The sequence below is a fragment of the Amblyomma americanum genome, chromosome 11 (genome assembly GCF_052857255.1).
Source record: "Amblyomma americanum isolate KBUSLIRL-KWMA chromosome 11, ASM5285725v1, whole genome shotgun sequence".
In the NCBI taxonomy this organism is placed as follows: domain Eukaryota; kingdom Metazoa; phylum Arthropoda; class Arachnida; order Ixodida; family Ixodidae; genus Amblyomma; species Amblyomma americanum.
Window position 1 is genome coordinate 98,961,370 of NC_135507.1, and position 19,374 is coordinate 98,980,743.

The 19,374-nt window shown below is 47.9% G+C and overlaps 1 protein-coding gene across 1 annotated transcript in view; it reads right to left on the reverse strand.

Moving 5' to 3' along the window:
* Window positions 1-1,199: 1,199 nt before the first annotated feature.
* The window catches only part of LOC144111290 (uncharacterized), an 82,465-nt gene continuing 64,290 nt past the window's right edge, over window positions 1,200-19,374 (reverse strand). The window contains 10 exon segments of the mRNA XM_077644534.1: window positions 1,200-2,128; window positions 3,185-3,622; window positions 4,794-5,239; window positions 5,746-6,513; window positions 7,709-8,075; window positions 9,898-10,133; window positions 11,191-11,531; window positions 13,052-13,335; window positions 14,939-15,114; window positions 17,674-17,839. Coding sequence (XP_077500660.1) covers window positions 2,033-2,128; window positions 3,185-3,622; window positions 4,794-5,239; window positions 5,746-6,513; window positions 7,709-8,075; window positions 9,898-10,133; window positions 11,191-11,531; window positions 13,052-13,335; window positions 14,939-15,114; window positions 17,674-17,839 — 3,318 coding nt within the window. The 3' untranslated portion in view covers window positions 1,200-2,032.

The following is a 19,374-nucleotide window of genomic DNA, read 5'->3' on the forward strand; positions in this document are numbered from 1 at the left end:
CGAGTTTTCGTCGGTGACGGCGTGCGTCATCAAGAAATCAAAGCGTATATGACGAAATTAAACTCAACAATGCTTTGAAGAAAGTTGCGCCGTCTCATAAACAATGACTGTTATCAAGTTAACTCTGGAAAATAAACGGTCTCAGTGTGTGTTACAAAGGAAAGAAATTAAAATAACCGTAATCCCCCAACAATGCCATTATACAAGTGTTAACGAAACACTATTATCTAGTAGGCCTCATTTACTCGAATAGACCTCGACAGCGAATGTGCAACAGGTAACCGGCACTGCAACGCAGAGCTGATTTTAATGCGTTAATGCGCTTTTAGTTCACACCTGGCCATTTTTGATTAAGTCAGGAGATTCCGCATTTGCGCATAAATTCGTCGCTGCACGTGTATAGAAATGACATTGTAAAGAAGTTCCAATTTCATTTCTACACAGTACTTCTTTCTGGGGATATAAACTGTAGCCTAATGTGTTCTCGACTGTGTCAGCGTGCCTTCGCAAGTGTCGGTTGATCGATTCGGTTACCTGGGAATTTCTGGAGATGTCTTTGCTCAACTGGCGTTACCTGGTGTCCAGCTTTGTTATTTTTTAAATAAGGCGAATAGCCGACACAAGTTGCAGAGGTCTACAGGCTCGACTGCGTGCCTTCGCTTGCCTGTGATCTACCATGCTGGTCGTTAGTATAGCCGTATAGTGTCCCCCCATAACCGAACCAAGCTCGCCTCCACGAGCTGGTTGGAAAGGCATTCAAGGGGCTTTGTAGCTTGGGCAGTCGAAGCAGCTACAAAATCATCATGCAATTATCTGTACGATGCCCATGGTGGCAACGGGGCTATTTAGTTATCGGTTTCGCGAAGAACGCCACAAATCAGCGACAACAGACCTCGCATGAGAATTCTCTCCCCCATAAGACTTCTAAAAAGACTTGGCTGTCATCCAGCATTTTGCTATCGTTTACCATTTGGCTTTTATTTCAAAATAGCAACTTTAGTGACCCTGCTTTTTCCCACAAGTTACTCCAGACAATAGTGCTGTCGGGGGAATTAGTGTGCTCGGAGATAATCTTATAAAATATAATCTGCCTCATTCAGCTTGCACGCGGCGGCAAGATGAATCTGCATTTCTGTTCGCAGAAGCGTCTTGCGTCAGTCTTGAGGAAGAAAAAAAATGAAATTAAGGTCGCCAGAGAAGACATGTCATAAATACAACTTTATTGCTTCTCTATTCTTTTAAAGAGCAAACCTACACACTACACACGACCAACGTCGGTCCTTCCGCGTCCACTTTCCTCTTCTGCCTCGGTGCTGCTGCCACGCTTCACGACGTCATTGCGGCTATCCGCTGTCCCCGCGTTGTCACACGGAAGTTCCCGCGGCGCTGGCTGTCTACGCCGCTGTGCAGGCGTCAGCGCACACTTATAGCACCGCTATAGCCTATGTACTAGATGTTTAACCACGAAATCTACGCATAGCAATGACGCAGGACTGTCTAAACGATGACTCTTATGGGAGTAACAAAAAAAAATGACGAAGAGTTAATACGCACTAGTATGCAATCAGTGAACGCTGTTTGAGAAAAAAAAAACAGTGAAATGATGAACGAGGCATAGTCACCAACCACCACCTTTGCCAAATTGCAGCTAATGACAGGAGACGCGCTAATTGTCAGGATAGGGCACGGGTTCACGAGGCTGCTTGACACTGTATGGCTATACACAAGATGTACTCTTACCTCATCGTGCAGTTTTTCAACACTTTATTGCATTGAACACTTCGTGATAGGATCGGTGGTAATAAAAGTAAACACCGCGGCAGAGTGACAAAATAAGGCTGAATTCAGTATTGTAAGAAGCTTCGATAGGAAATGCAACACAAGATAATAAACGCAAAGGAGTGTAAACAACATGAATCCAGCCTTTAGGAGCTAAAGATTTCTCGGATTTTCATTCCGACAAATGCGACTTATTTTTTTTACGTTCGTATGAAGGTTACACTTCGCCTAATTGGTCGATTTTAAAATGCGATCATTGCTGCTTCCGGGTTCGTAGCGCTTTGGTCTTGGGCCTCTTGTACGTTTTTCGCTCCGCCGTATCTTCGTACATCGCTGGCGAGAAGTCGGGCTGCAAGAAAGGAAAATCAGGAACTGTTATCGTCATATCTTCATAGAGTATGGTGAGCTCATGTTGTAAGAATAACCAAACAGACAGGGTTGTTTTCCCAGTGAGATTTCATCGTTGCGTGCCAATGGCGAAGGAATTTCTCAGAGCCTAACTACTGGTCTGCCTTATATTTTTGGCTTTAATGCGCAAGTTCGTACGAACTACTTTCATGCTGGTATCAACGAAGCGTTGGAAGCCAACTCCCGCTTCTATTGCTTGGTGCGGCTTTCTGACGCTGATATTTGTACCGTTTTAGTGCACGCTGAGGTTTCATACCCTAAGACTGTTCCTGTCCTTCTCTGGACTCGTTTAGGCTCGTTAAAACCCATGGAGGTATCTATTCTTTAGGCGCGCGACCCAATACCTTGAGACGTGAAATGAGATGTCCTGTCGCTGTGATCTCCAGCCACCACCAGTGCTTGTGTGCCGCCTGTCGTGCCTTGGAATCCTACTGTTCATAGTAATCTCCATTTTACCGTGTCAAGACGGCGGGAATTGGGCTGCATTTGATAATTTGGAAACTAAAATTTACATAGCGTGTCAGCTGGGAGAATCTTGTTACCTCCGACGCTCGCATTTAGCTCCTACCCCCTCGCCTCTAAAAACTGTCACCTCTTTGCAGGGCCTCCAGTAGCACTGCCGCTTCACACACTCCTATCTTCTGCGTATTCCTATCCCTCTCTCTCTCTCTCTCGCCTTTGCAGCGTACGAAACGGAACAATTTTGAACGCCCTACGTCTCTTATTGAGGAATTGCTTTGCAGTGGCCGTAGTCGGCCTGGAGACAAACACACGAGGACAGGAGGTAAAGAAACCCTATTCACTGAACCCTGGCCAATTCCCCATCCTGGGTATGTGCCATGTCACTAAGGCAACAACAACAGTAACGACCACGACACCTCTAAACTGACCCAACTAGCCGTAAGGACGTCCTACTAAAGCATCTCTTACGCCGTTGAGCGAAATGGTTCCGGGATACCCTGTCGTCACTTCTGACAGCAAGTGTCGAGACACGTACCGACCGCACTGGTCCCAGCGTGGGCGACACACAGCGGGAGCAGACCGACTGGCCGACGCCGTCGTCGAGGCCGACGCACTCGCAGATCTGGCATTCCGGAGCGCCGGAGAGGGCCACCCGCCTGGCCATCACGTCCACGAACTTCTTGTTGACGGCGCGCTTCTCGAACATCTTCATCGAGCTGAACAGCGTGCCGTTGCTCTCCAGGGCCAGCGGGACGCAGAAGTCCTTGGGCAGCCTGATCTGAGAGTGCACCTCGGCGTCACCCTGCAGCTCCTTGAAGTCCTTGACGGTGAAGGCCAGCCTGCGGTCGACGCCGAAGATGCGCTTGCTCTTCGATGGCTTGGAGGCGGTGCGCACGTTGAAGTCGTCATCGTCCAAGATGTGTAGATGGATGCCACGGTCAATCAGCATGCGGTAGATGTCGGCGTACATCGACTGCAGACAAGGATAGACAGGTGAGAAGCTCGTTTTGGTATTCAAAACCGAAGTATTTAGCAGGCACACAAGCCTTAGTTTCAAACACTTTTGATATCTTTCGTACACATGTATTGCGAAAGGCAGACAGATTGAAACATTCCGTGTCAAGCCTGAAAACTGCGTATAATTTTTAAGACGGCTTTGCGGATTCCACCACCAGAAACCGAGCTCCTCAGGGTGAATTTTACTTTCTGTGGTCACTGTGCTTGATGCGCGTTTACCAACTTTCAGCGCGCTTTGAATGTATACAATATTTTGTAAGAAGAATGAACACACAGGTGATAAAATATTCAGTAGAAGAATTTTAAGCTTGGATAACCTAGCTTGGAAGGCGAGAGAGGTACATCGTTAAAAGAAAACTAGTGACTTTCTCCGCAAGCCGGAGTGCGAGCCGATTTCACACTGATAGCTCTCCTTATCAGCGAAGAAATCCCTTTTTTTGCCAAAAAATGGTCAACGTTGAGTTTAGAGAGAGAGATTTATCAACAGAAAAGCAGGGAGGTTTAACAAGGTGACGCCAAGTATGCTACCCTACACGTGGGAAGGAGGACGAAGGGAGAGATAAAAAGGGGAGAGGGCAAGGTAGGTGACTTTTTCGTAAGCAGAACGTTCAGTTGGGCGAGTTGGTATATATGCATCTTTTGTAAAACAGCGCGAACAACGTCGGACAAGAACAAGAAGGACACGGGACGACCGCTCGTCCCGTGTCCTTCTTGTTCTTGTCCGACGTTGTTCGCGCTGTTTTACAAAAGATCTTTTAGTGTGTCCGTAGTTCGTCACTGACAGGGTACACTGGGCACACTGAAAGTTTACAGCGTTGAGCTCAATCTTGAGTTTTTCAAGAACTTGAGAAGCGCCTTCACAGCTGTCCTCTGCGATGAAGGTTTAGTCCAAGGACCCAGAATCCTGGCTTCTGTATGCAAGGAGACGGGGATCTAAGCGACGGAGCGTTGCAGGTGGCAGGACACGCTCACGCTTACAGCGAACTAACCCAGCGCATGAGGCAGACTGTGTCCGCGTTGCTGAATGTGCAAACAGTTATAATTTCCAAGACGGCTAATGATACAGCTAATTGTGTAGAACTTATCTGCCGCGAACATATCTGGTACATGCTCAAGGACCCACTCACGTTGTCGTCGTCAGGCTTGCACGTTGTGCACTTCACCAAGATCATGGTTTGCATCGAAGCCATCCTGACCGGCAGCTGCCCGGCGTAAACGAGGGCCGCGAACGGGTTGCTCTCTCCGTTTCCGATGCTCAGGCTGCCGAAGGCCGAGACCAGGGCTCGAATGCTGCTGAATATCTGCCCGTCGGCGGTCACCACGTGAGGCTGCTCGGCAACACCGTCTCCTCCGAAGCCCACTACGGCGTAGCGGGTGTCCGCGAAGCCGCGGGCGGCGTAACGCTCTTCGATGCTCTGAGCGATGCGGATGAGGTTGGGGATGACGTTCTTGTTGCAGATCTTACGCTCCACCACGAAGATTACGTCAGCTGTGGTAGCGGGCGAGTCCTGGTCCGTGACTGTAGCAATGTCTCCGGCCAGCATCTCCGAGCCGTCGGGCCTTTCGCAACGCACTGCAATGTTGAACGTAAAAAAAAGAGAGAAAGTTTAGACTGTGAATTCACGGGAGTATTCCTCCCGTTTATTTTTTTTTTACTACGTCCTCGACGCAAGCTACGAAGTTTTACGGCGAAATTACGCGAACATGGAGACGCTTGCATTGAAAAAAAAAACATACTGTAACTGCATCGTTTTCTAAGTATGGGGAACAAATTTTGGCAAAGTGTAGGAGGAAATTGCATGAGAACAAAATTCATTTTAATTCAGTTTCAGTTCACAACATACAATTTTTAGCTTGAAGAGTGAGTATAAGCCTTCCGCCTCATTAACTATGGCGCACCACTGCGCAAACGCTGACAAGTAGCTAAAATTTCGGTTATTCCTTACGTCACCTCTAATTAGACATATGAAAATAGAGTATTGGTTGTTGGGTAAGAGAGTAAGGCTTGTTTCTTCGTTTTTAAATGGCGCAGACTGTTCATGTTTTGTTTCGAAAAATCAATGTAGAGCTTATACTCGCCGCATGTCCTGGGCATGTCCAAGGGAACTCCGAACTCGCGACACTCCTCCCTGTAAGCTGCAGCAGTGACGCAAATCTTTTCTTCCATCTCATCGTAGCTAGCCGACCTCATGTCGTGCAGGCACATCTGCATGAACGGCTTCGGGTCGACCATCTTGAAGCAGCTGCGCAGCGGAGACTCCTCCTTCTCGAAGTACTTGGAGCAGAGCGAAGTCGCGCTGGGGTGGGCGACTGCCGGCTCAGCCAGGTTCCTCTGGCTTCTGCAGCGTCCCTGGCCCAGTTCCCATTCACTGGCAAAAGCGCTTGCGTCGCCTGCGACCTTCCTGTCGGGCGTCATCAGGTCGAGTTGGTCCTCGTAGTCGTACGTTCCCAGGAGGCCTCCGGTCTTGCCAAAGTAGTCTCCCGTTACCTCCGTCACGCACTGGTCGTAGGCGAGGTTGCAGCTGATCTTCAATCCACTGGTGTTCTCCACCACGATGACGTGTCCCTCGCGGCGGATGGTGGTGCCGCCAACCTGAGTCGGCAGTTCGATCTTGCTTCCGGCCTTGGTGACCTTGTAGTCGGTGCTGATGTCGAAGCGCGTGCCGTCGCTGTGAACGGTTATAGACTTCTTGGTGACGCGCTGTCCGTCGCGAGCGTAGTTGATCACCACGGCGAAGTTGTCGTTGAGGAAGTCCTTGGCGAGCAGGTAGCTGCATTCGCCAGCGAATTCGAAGTGCAAGCCGTCGAAGGTGCGGTAGTGTTGAGAGCCAGCCATCAGGGCGCGGGCTGCGAGACAGCGGGAAAGAAATCTGTGCTGAATGCCGAATACAGAAGGCGAACATAACATTTATACGTTACACGCTGTTAATATATGCACGTGATTAGACTGTCCGCATACCATCGTAATGGGAAATGTTTTCCTTAAGCAAGAACGAACAATGGCGGTCAAAACACGCGAGCAGAACGTCTAAAGTATAGAAAATTACAAACGTCGAGGCAAGCGGATAGGGTATAGCTACAAACTTGACGGAAGCAAAAGTCTTGTCCAGTGCGCCATAGGAAAGCTGGCAGTGAAAGCAAGACCTGTTTTGTTAAAATGAAATGCATATTTCGAATAGCACACGTGTCGCCTCCTCAGTATCAGTATCCCCGTCCACCTCCTCAGTGTCTTACCGGTACTCACATACGGGTCAGAAACGTGGAGGCTAACGAAAAGGGTTCAGCTTGAGTTAAGGACAACGCAGCGGGCTATGGAAAGAAAAACGATAGGTGTAACGTTAAGGGACCGGAAGCGGGCAGAGTGGGTGAGGGAACGAACGCGGCTTAATGACATCTTAGTCGAAATCAAGAGGAAGAAGTAAGCTTGGGCAGGGCGTGTAATGCGAAGGCGAGATAACCGCTGGTCCTTAAGGGTAACGGAGTGGATTCCACGAGAAGGCAAGCGTAGCAGGGGCGGCAGAAAGTTTGGTGGCCGGATGAGATTATGAAGTTTGTGGGGATACGGTTGCCGCAGCTGGCAAATGATGGGGCTAATTGGAGAGATATGGGAGAGACCTTTGCCCTTCAGTGGGCGTAGTCAGGCTGATGATGATGATAATGGCCTTAACATAGATATAGTAGAGGTCGCACCAGGCGTCACCGAGTTATCAGCTGGATGCTCATAAGCCGTCCGCACAAGAAAAAGGGGGTGGAGGGGTAGGTCGTCATGTCCCCATTAATATAAAAGCCGATAGTCGTAACGAATGACAAACGATTTTCAACGAAATAGTGGTTCAGGTAATTAAAATCTGATAAGCATAGGCTGGCTGTAGCCTTGACAGCGTCGTCACGTTCTCATGGGGCAGAATAGACTGCCAAGAATCCGCTACAACGTCGACGGTTGTAGCAAATTTGAAGACTATTGCGTTCCTTACGCGGGATCCACGCGACAGTGGATGCCGTGTCCATTCTCGCTAAGTTTGGCCGCGGAAGCTGTTCTCACCTTTGAATGGCGGCAGCCAGTTGCTCGTGTCTGCGAGGCGGCTGTACTGGTAGTAGGCGTCCCACATCGAGTTGGCGCCCACGTCAATGTAGCTGTCTCGGACGGCCATCAGGCGGTCGAACTCGGGGTAGCTGGTGACGTCGAACGCCTGGGCGAGGCTATCCTTCTGCGAAGGCAGCCGAACCTCGGCGCTGATCACACCGCGGTGCGGCGCGAACTCGTAGCGCAGGCCCGACCGTAGGTTGGAGTACTCGCGCACGGCGTCGGTGAACCCTTCCACGATGCTGTCTTGAATTTGCTTCGCTGCCATGTCGATCGTTGCAGCGGCGAGGTCGTGCAGGCCTAAGCTGTCGCTCACGTCGCGGACCTGTATCGCGGACGAATAGAAAAAGAAAGGGACAAGAAAAGTGTCAAAAAATTCCAGTTTCATGTTTGCAAACGCTAAAGGAACGGCGAGGACAAACCAACGTTGGATTGCATCGACAGATTACCGCATTTACTCGCGTAATGAATGCACCCCCCCCCCCCCCCATTTTTTTTTCGGTTTGGAGTATGCAGATGGTGAAAGTGAATAATAGCAGAAGCTTTTTCCTGAGCGCCGAGAACGCTACGCAGTACTAAAGAGTGCAATTTGTTGAATGTCAGGACTACTTTACCTTACCCTACGGGACAAATAAGCTATGAACTGAGCTAGACTGGACTCGCGTGCTTTCTTCGGACAGCATTATATACCGCTACGCGAGTTGCATGTGCGAGTTTGAGAAGCCGGGCTGAAGAGTGCGTTCTGTTTAGAATTGGACTAACACCCTTCCCACTCGATGTGCGGATGGTGTTGAGCCAATGTCTTAGGGAAATTCCTCAAGGCGGAGTAGTTTTGTAATAAGGGAGTAATTGGTGATTTTTATCCACCCAACCGTAGCCATGCGGCTGCAAAGGAAAGCTTTGCTTTGTACCCATATGGCTGCGCTTGGGTGGATGCCACTGAGTAATTGCTCCGTTATTACTGTATATTAAATATTTTTAATTAGCATTCCTTCAAGTCATATCTTGTGTATGGGTGCGAAAGAATTCTTTAATGTGAAAGCAGTACTTGTCCCATTACGAGAAAAGCCGGCGGCGTGTGTGCTTGTGCTCGCAGATGGTACGGAAAATCCCAAAGATGGCAAAAAATATGGTGACGCCATAAAGCGGCCTTCTAACGCACACAGCAAGCCGAGCACGGCGACTTCGTGCAATCCTATACATGTCGTTCGTCTATATGCACTCGCCACTGGCAGACCTCCATGTGGTGTCAGTTTTCCCGACAACATTCGTACCAAAATTCTGACGTAATCATTTGGAGTACAGCGTTCTGGGTGGTGTCATACGATTTCTCGCTTCATGTATCTTAGGTGGAGCATTGCTTGCGACAGGTATTCGAACAGGCGACACATGCACCTTCGATTGTATGCCTTCCTTTTCCATACTCTGCCATTTCCAAGGCGCGGGTGAGGTGTCCACCGAGATGTGAGATAGTTACTGCGCCATTTTCTTTTCTCAAAAACCAATTTTCGTATACTTAAGAAATGGAGCTGACACTTAGCTTTGATTTAAAGATATGACGCGATAGCTTTAATGGGTTAATGCCTATATATGCTGCAGAATTGGTCGTTCTCTACTTTAAACTGATAGACTTCCTAGGCTCTAAACTCCTGAGAAAAAGTGTAAACCATCATTTATACTACAGCGCGATAGGGTTTGATGGAGTGGGTAGGGCGCTCTTTTCGGCGTTTCTCTTCTGCGCAAGGTATGTTGCTGAACGAGTTTGTTGGTTGCAGTGGTACTGGGGGCCGTCGTAGTGGCTCAGTGGTTATGGCGCTCGGCTGCTGGCCCGAAAGACGCGGGCTCAATCCCGGCCGCGGTGGTCGAAATTCGATGGAGGCGAAATTTCAAGGGCCAATGTACTGTGCGTTGCCAGTGTACGTTAAAGAACCCCAGGTGGTCGAAATTATCCGGAGCCCTTCACTACGGCGTCCCTCATAGCCTGAGTCGCTTTTGGACGTTAAACGCCCAATAAAACCATAAAAAAATGATACTGAGAAAAGCCGCGCTGGCAGACGAGGAGATGAAGCAGACATAAAACCTCTTAAATGAGCTTACGTTCTGTGCAATGCGCAGAGGAGCTGTTTCTCTTAAGTGCCGGAACTAACCTTTCTGATTGCGTTCTGGGCGACGTCATTGATGTACTGGACGTGCGGGTGGTACACTACATTCTCGTACACGTCACCGACAGCGTTGCTGACGGTCTCGTAAGCGTAGCGGTAGCCTCTGGTCACGGACTCGATGTTGAACTGGCTCAAGGTGGCGAAGATGCGCTCAGCGTACCGCCACATTCCCTGGAGCAGAGCGTTCTTCTGGAGGCGATCAACCAACGGCTTGGTGTAGGCTGCGGCAGCGGAGAAAGAGGCTTGTGAACCCAGCGTAAAAAAACTTCTGATCACAGTTGGATTGAGTGCTGGCGTCAGTTTTTGAGCACCTTCTTGGTATTTGTGCGCAAATTTTTTAAATAAGTCCCCAGCAGCCTCGCGACGTTCCGAACCTTCGAACCGGTGAAGTTCTTTGCATCTCCTAATTAAAGCGCATGCATGTCATTTCCAGATTTCTTAGTAATGTAATTCAGTTCACTACATGTTTTCCAAAATTCGTCCGGGTTATGAACCTATAAAATTTAAACGAATCTCTTTCGCATCTTCATGTTACATTTTCCCTGAGTACGTACTCGGTGGACAATGTCCTTTACTTTGCTCTCAAACAGTAGTTCACTTAATTAAGCATTATAGCATTTCGTGACACAAAAGTTACGACTCACATTCCAAGTCAACATTACTGATTTTTCCAAAAAAGTGGGCGCTTGGCGCAGATGATTACTTATCAAAGATCACAGCGTTTTATTGTCCGAGTGCGCTTCAAGACTCTTGGTTCACCACGTTTCCAATAGCGCTTTAGCTCGTTCTACAGAGGCACACAGATAACGCTTAGTTAAAAAAAACGGACATCATGTCTAGAAACGTATATCTAGCGGTTTGGTCTCTTCCACGTTACCCCCAGGTTATCTAATCCAAGTGTTATCTCCCGCGGTCTGCCACGTGGGTTTATGGGTGCCTTTATCACATTTTTAAGAAGCAGATGTTTTATGCATGCATTCCGCGCTTTGGGACCCCGATGTCCAGGTCAAAGACCCGGACGCGCGAATGACGGTTCCTTTCTTTGGTTTATATCAGTGGTATCAACGGAACACACTTTTACTTTTAACTGACGAGCCCTCGATAAACCTTGTGATCGAGTGGCGGTGGTGATTTTATGCATATATATTAAATTTTCAGGTCCTGATGGATCACGCTCGGGTGATTTAGGGACGCTGACACTGGCTGGCCGCGAGCTATTCGTAGTTTTGTATTGTTTTAAGGAAAATGGGGGACGGAAAATTTGCTGCGAAGGCTTACAAGAAACCATTTCCATGATCCTGTTGAGCATCGCGCGGGCCCCAGCGGTTGACGGTCCGTAGCGCTCGCAGAAGCTGACCACTCCTTCGGCAATCCTGTTGAACAGGGCCTCCAGCTTGATCATTAGGACCTCAGCCGCATCGCCGAGGGCGAGCGAGACGCGGTTGATGGCCACCACCAGCAGTCGCTCGATGAAGATAAGCGTCTGGCGGCTGGACTGGGCGAACCATTCGACGATGTCGGCGATCTTCTCGCACGAGTACTGAACCCAGACTGATGAGTACCGGGCCACGTAATCGGTCAAGGCAAGGACCAGGCGGCTGGCGTCAGCCAAGACGTTCCTGTGGAGGTGATACCACCAGCCAGTGATTAGACCATTGTGTCCTACTTCTCGCTATTACGTTTCAAGAGCCAACGTGTTATGGATGCACAACGCAACTGCCCGCTTTTGATTATTGTCAATATATTCTGCGAGGTCTGTCGATGTAAAAGTGGGCTAACATGCTTGTTTGGTGCACGCAAAGCAATACTATTTTAGCGGAAAATTTAAGGACGGATACGCTTTTAAGCTGCATATCGACAAGAATTGTGAAAAAGCCCATCAAGCATGAAGGCGGTTGCTCAAATCTCGGAAGCTGTTTTTCTTAGTCGGCATTTTTGGGACAAACATCACATTTTGGAAAGCTATCAAACTTCACATTTTGGAAGGCTATCGTTTCTATGGTCGCACATAATTGCGCTTTTCAAATGACTTGGAACAACGCATGTTAACCATGAGCATGTGACGATGTTGATTGATTGATCGATTGAATGAACTTTATTTCCTCGTCATAGAGAGTGGAGACCGGGACTAAAGGTACCAATGACCTGACGAAAGGTCCCAGCCCCCTACAGCAAACAGTTTCGACAGCAGTGATAAAAGAAGGAAATACATATAAAAGGCAAAAATACAGAATTTACACAAGTACAAACATATTACACTTTTAATACGCACTACACAGCCACAATGCACACATATCACAACTGCACTGTATATATTCATTTTGTGACGGGATGTATGTGTATACAAACAAGCAGAAATGGAACAGAATGACATTGATCAAGAAAACGAAATAACATCGGCTAGTAGCAATGCGGTTAACGCTTTTTTGAAAGTACCCCAATGGAGCGCTAAAGTCTAAAAGTTATTCAACCTTGTTTAATATTTCAGTCGACAGGTATAAAATGTTTGCTTTCCATAATTTATTCTTGTTTTCGGCTTGTGTCGGATGTTTCGCCGTAGAAGGTGCCGAGATGTATCTGTATTGAATGTTTTAGAGAATAATTTCTGTTTGTGTACTGTAAGCAGAAGCTTCTTATAATAAATTTTGTCTGCGCGAAGAAGTGAATAACGCTGGAATAATGGAGCGGTTGCAAGATCTGCATAACGACCATGGTAATTGCTGTATATACGAAGAATACGTTTTTGTAAAAGAATTAGCTTGTTGTAGTTCTTGTTGTTGTTGTTGTTCCCCATACCAAGATCCCATAGCAGAGCTTTGAATAAAAAAGGCATTGTATAAGTGTTGTTTGAGCCAAAGAGGAATTAGGTGGGGTATTCTTTTAATAATACCTACGGATTTCGAAAGATCATTGCATAACCTGGTTATATGTGAACTCCACGATAAATTAACTACAACTAGCCCAATTTGAAAGCCTCTTAATGTCCTATCGTTTCTGTACTGCTGAGCCAAGATTCTTCTGAGCACCCTAGCACGCACCGTTCATGCGCTCCCGCTGTCTCACATGCAAGGACATGTTTGTTGTTCACTCGCACACGGGTAGCGGGCATTGTCGCCATTGCAAATTGAAGTCCGCTTACCCGACCGCTGTGACGAGTCCAGAGCAGGCGGACGCCACTGTCTTAACGTAGAATTGATCCTGGCGGTACAGCTCCTTCAGTGCCGCAACTGCCCTTGTGAATTCAACATCAAGAGCACGCCAGTCGTTGCTCAGGTCCTCCAGGAGCGGACGGATCTCTTGTTTCAGCGACCGACCCATCATGAAGCTCTTTGCACGCATCTCTTGCTCTGTCTCCGCGCTGAAGCTCTGCCAGATGCCATTGAGCTGGCTTCGCATGCTGCTGTACTTGTTGAGGGCGTAGTCCTGGACATAGCACAGCAGAAATGCAGAGTTCAGGCCTTTTGAATATTTGGCTAGGATGCATCGTTCAAAGCGTTTCCACCCAGCAAACGGCTTTATCCAGTTTTTCAGCAAATGATTTGTCAAAGCATTGAATGAAACCTCAACCCATTTTGGATTCCTTTTTAACCGGAAGATGTCTGCAGCACTCGTCAGTGCTCAAGTTTTGGGGCACCATGTAATGAGAAGTTCTACGACACAGCTTTTCGTTCTCAATAAATTTCTTTACGTGGCTCCAGCACCGCTCCTTTGGCTACTCGGGGACAGCTCTCTGTGCATATGCAGTGGAAGTTACGAGCCCTTAACGCCGGCTTCCACAAGCGCCGATCGCACGCATGAACGAGCCAGACGGAAACTGTTTGATTAGCGGCGCGGTCGTAGCTCCCACTGCATACGTAGTCACAGAAAGCTGTCCTCGAGTGTAGAGCAGATGCGGATACCGTACGTCTTACAGCGGAATTTTAAAGTCTGGTGGGACTCTACGCATAGTTCGCACATCACAGACACGTGAAAGTGTCTTTTTCACCGTACGTGTTAAAGCACTACATGCTTTATTAAATAATTTTTTTTACTACACGCGACGAGGGGTCTGCGTAGCATTTGCAATCCGGCTGCTGAAAGCGTGCTAGCAATAAATGCTGGAATAATTGTAAGTTACACAAATAATCAAGCTCGCTACATGCGACAGCGTACAACAGTATTATACCTATGTAATGCATAGAGGGCATAATAAACGATACTCTTTTATAGGGCAGCTAACTGTACAAAATTCGCCAACTTTTAATGACAACGCGCAAGTCTGTTTACAAGTATGGAACAGTCAGTGCAAGCAGCTGTATTTACAAACAGCCTTCGTTTCTTCGTGATGCGTTCGAAAAGAATTCCACTGGATGAATGAGGAACCCTTATGGAGAACAGAAGGATACTGACAGCTGTCGCGAGCTCACATTCAGGGCATGTTTTGTGTAAGCAGGCCGGCTATCGGACAATGTTCATTGCCGTTTGGAAACGAGTATGTAAGGGCTCGGAGGTTGACGTAAAAGGGCCCCTATCGAAACACCCAACACGAAATTTTCTGCGGCCACAAAAGATGTTCACATAGTATTTTCTTCCTGACAACAGAAATTCTTGTCGTGACAACAGAACTTTGTCGTATTGTGCAGTTGTCTGTCGTAACGGCAGAACCAATCCTGTCGTGTCAACAGACACCTTCGCAATATTTCAGACATTTGCCGTAACGACATGACGATAAATTTTTTGTCGTATTTTGAGACCGGCTGTGTCGTATTTTTCGTCCGGGTCATGACGTTGGATTATTGGCAGTATAATGTCAGAGTGGCTACACTCTACTACAGTCTTTTTTTTCTTTTCTTGAAACACAGGGCCAAAAGAAAACGGTTGCTTGAAGCCACGGGTGGTCTGTTTTTTGACTAGCACGGTTGTTCCGTATTGCGCCCTTCGCTGCTAATGGAAGGGATCGTGGTTTCTCAACATGGCAGATCCGCAGGACACAAATATTTCAAACACGCCTTAGTCCACGGTCAGTGCAGTGTGAAGCATGGCTCACCGAAGCCTCTTTGCCGAGTTGCGGCCTCCAGCTGATCTCAGAAGACAAGAAGCGTTTTTCTCGAAGACCCAGTTTGATCAGGATGTCGGATACGCTGCGTCCAAGCGTGGTGTGTGACAGGCGAATCTCGTGTTTGTCCACAGAAGCCGTGGCCGAAATTCTGGCTGAAGAGGCGTCTGCAGAACAAGAAACAAACGAAGAAGCATCAGTCGAGACTGCGCAGTAACCATTAAGAGGTATGTTGAAGTTAATGAAATAATAGCTAAACTGAATTGAATTTTCACAGGCAATTGCGACATAAAAGAATTTTACTTCTCGAACTGACATGTTTAATATCTCCAGTTTAGAGGGTCATATGCATTTGCCAAGGACGGGAAAGAAGATTTCATCTGCAGTTTTCTTTTGGGTTATGTATATGGAGTACGCTTTATGAGAAGTGCAGCAGCTTTGTTCAGTGTATGTTTACAAGTCTTTAATGGAAAAGAAATGAAAATGGAATGTCCCTTATGTAACTATTTAGTGCCCATTGAGCAGACAAGGGAAGAAAATGAGCTGCTCATTATGATATATATTATGAAGGATGCCAAGAGTCACCGAAACCAAGTAGCATCGGGGAGTGTTTATCTTCTTTACAATTTCTGGGCTTAATACATGGGATATTAAAAGTGTAAATACTTTAATTATTCCAGAAATGTAATTGATTAGAAAGCAGTAGACAGAACAGAAAGCAGTGGGATCCGAACCAACGACTTCCGAATTTCACGCCCGGTGCTCTACCACCTGAGCTACAGCGGTGGCTGTCCAGTCTTCTCATTTCGGGGGTATTTATGTGTAGTGTCACTGAACCTTGAGAACGTTCACCAGCGCCACCCTCGTCCATAGTGGCGGACGTAGTACGTCCTGTATTACCGCGAGCGCAACATGGGACGTGATCGAACGGAGAGGGCGGAAGCTGCGCGAGAACCTTCTTACGCTACCTTTTTAAGTAGTTGTGCACAAAAAAATCCGCGTACCGCCAGCTTCAAAACATTGACAGAGGAAGAGAAGGAATACATTTAAAGGTCAACTGTCTGGAGGCCGCCCGTATGGTATGACACGTGACTGTCCGTGCGTCCCTCCAGCTAGGCTGCCACTTCCGACGACACGGTATGTAACAAAGGACACGCAACACTACCACTCTGCGCACACAAGCGCACCCTCCTCCAATGAGCACAACTCAAATCCTTCCTCAATATTGATAAACTATACCTCAGCGGATGTAGAAATGCACCGTATTGCCACAACTCCGCCACCTCCGCAGCCACCTCCGTAGCCACTCCGTAGCCACCTCCGCCAGCACCGCCTTTAGTGCGAGGCCGGTGAACAGACCCGGTTCCTCCTCCCCCCCCCCCCCCCCCTTTCCTCGAATCTGCGATGAATGCCTCCCCACAAGCAAGGAACCCATTGGCAACTTGGAGGTGGTTCCAATCCGGGAGCCGCCGCGGTGGCTGAGTGGCTATGGCGCTCGGCTGCCGGCCCGAAAGACGCGGGTTCGATCCCGGCCGCGGCGGTCGAATTTCGATGGAGGCGAAATTCTAGAGGCCCGTGGGCTGTGCGATGTCAGTGCACATTAAAGAACCCCAGGTGGTCGAAATTCCCGGGGCCTTTCAATACGGCGTCTCTCATAGCCTGAGTCGCTTTGGGACGTTAAACCCCCATAAACCAAACCAAACCAATCCCGGCTAATGCGGAAACGCTCTCGTGGGCTTATATTTGTTGGTAATGGGCACTGAAAAGAATGCCACAACTTAAAGGAAACCCGGAACAGCTTGTAGCGAAGGTAAGAAACGCGAAAGACTTACAGACAATGCGTCACCCATCCTCCTTCTAAAAATTATCGCTTCAGCATATTTAGCAGGAGAAATATATTGATGACTCGAAACTATCCTCTCTTTTTCTCTCAACCCAAACATTGGAGCGAACTAGACAAAAAAAAAATGGGATCATAGGCCAGGACTAGTCTAGATCCCACGAGCGGGAAGTTAACTTGCATTTGGCTCACGCTCTCTCCCGCCCCGGCCGGAGTGGAGAGCGTGGGTGTTATTTTCTTTCAGAATGAAAGCACTCTAACCGACCTTCTGGTGGGCGCACAGTGTTGTGGCATGCGGCGTGACTCAGGTCGCTTACTTCGTTGCGCATCTGATCGAAGCATGAAGTCTATGTTTTTGCCTTCTCCAATTGGGAGTCTCGTGCCCTCTTCTCCGTCCTGTGCCGCTTCCTCACCTCTCTTCTTTCTTCCCTAAACACGCGCAGCCCCGTTGCGGTGGTCTCGTCACAGGAGGCAGTTATTATGGCTGTGCATAGCCTCTTTTCTTACCACCAATTTCCCTTTAAGCGCGTCCCTTCCAACCTAACAATCTCAATCTCCAATCGCGATGCTGGGTAGTCAAAAAGAGGCTTCCCGTGCGGAGAGGTCGAGTAGGTCCTAGCCATGTAGTGTATTAGGCCGCGATCATAGCTCTATTTGCTATTTGGGGGTTGGGGAATATAAGGAAGCAAAGATCGCGTGAAAGCTAGCGTTGGCAATTGTTTGACCCCCAGCGACGAAGGGAGGGTTTCTGAACATTGTTGTGGTGAAGCTCGCGTATTTCCGCCCGCCTGTAAAAGCTTCCATCAAAACTGCTTGTTGACACTGCATGTCCACAAAGAAAGGTTGCCCTAAAACGGACGCTCAACTGAAATTCTCAGGAGCTCACCTGATTCAGTGAAGAGAACTTCCATATTGCTGTGCCTCTTGTTGATACGCAAGTGGGTCTTGGTTGGCGGAAGTTCGTTGAGCTGGTGCTGGAGCGACATTCCGAACTCGTGGCCGCGGTCGTACATCTCACCCTTCAGTTGGTTGCGATCCCGCCCGCTTTGAAGCTATCAAAAAAAGACGCCAAGAAAATGACAACAATCCATTTTAGCTCACCCTATGGCAAGGCCATTTATTGAAGGCCTTTCTCGCCTGTGCCCAAGAATACAGCTCTATAGCCTTCACACAACGACTGAAGCTTCACTATGCTCCAGTTATTAACGAAGTTAGCCCTTTTACCCTCTTATTAACCCTGACAGAAAAAAACGTAAATGAAAGAGGCAGAAAGCCCAGACCAGCACAACTTTACAGGGATTAATGCCCATACAAGAAAAACAAAAAAGAAGCTAAATGTTAAAAAAATAAATTCATCTGGTGATAGTGTAAACTCACGATAAAAGTACCAGACAAGAAAGAAAAACGGTCATCCAGTAACAGATGACAAAAAAAAATTAAACCAAAGATTGTGCGGTCCAGACATTTAATAGGAAAAAATTGCTAAGTCATAAAACGTCTAAATAGGGACAAGATGGTACGCCAATAAAATTATTTCCTCAGGAATCAAACGTGTTCTGATATCTGTCGAAGTCTATCGTGGCAGGAATGCTTACGAAGGGTAACTGACTGCTATGTGTAGTCATCTGTGCACCAAACGCGACTTAATATTAAATAATACAAGAATAAGTGGAGATTGAAGCATACGTATCATTTCATTTCTACCGAGAGAATCATTAAACATTGACTGTGACCCTGTAATCCTATTGCGTTAAACATTCCACTAGTCGCTTCCATCAAGGTGGGTTGGTGGTACAACACTGGGGCCAGCCCACTGTGCCACAGCGGAAGGACGCCTTTGCTGGTCCTAGGAACAGTTGGGAATCGGCGACGACTCCCTTTGAGGGAAGGCTGTGTCTCTGTGTTAGTGGTTTGCGGGATGGGGCCGAAGCAGGGGGTAGGGGGGATGTTTTGTCAAGGTCAGCCAGCAGGCACGCAGATATTTGTTGCGGAGCAGTGCGCCTCTCGCTTCGACGCTCTCTGAGCGGAGCACCTTTCCTTTGTGAGCGTTTGCAAAGAAACCACGCTCCGTGCCCTAAAAGTATTCTCTCGTATGTCATTGGAAAGCTAGCGTAATGTAAGTGCCAGCCACTGGAGGTAGATGGGGGTTCCCACATAGCTTGAAATCTAACATTAAAAACGGCCCTCGGATACTTGCGACAAACCTTTGCGATTGTTTTCACGGACTCGGTTTAAAAAACAACACTTCTCCCGTGAGAGTACACCATTAAAACATAATACACACAACGTGTAGCACTGAGTAAGTAGCGTCCAGCCACTTAAGAAAAATTATAGGTGTAACGTCCAGAAAGAGAAAGTGGGCAGAATGGTGGAGGGAACAAACGCGGGTTAATGACATCTTAGTCGAAATCAAGAAGAAATAGGCTTGGGCAGGGCATGTAATGCGAAGGCAAGATAACCGCTGGCCCTTAAGGGGGCGGCAGAAAGTTAGGTGAGCGGATGAGACTAAGATGTTTGCAGGCATAGGGTGGGCGCAGCTGGCAAAGAACAGGGTTAATTGGAGATACACAGGAGAGGCTTTTGCCCT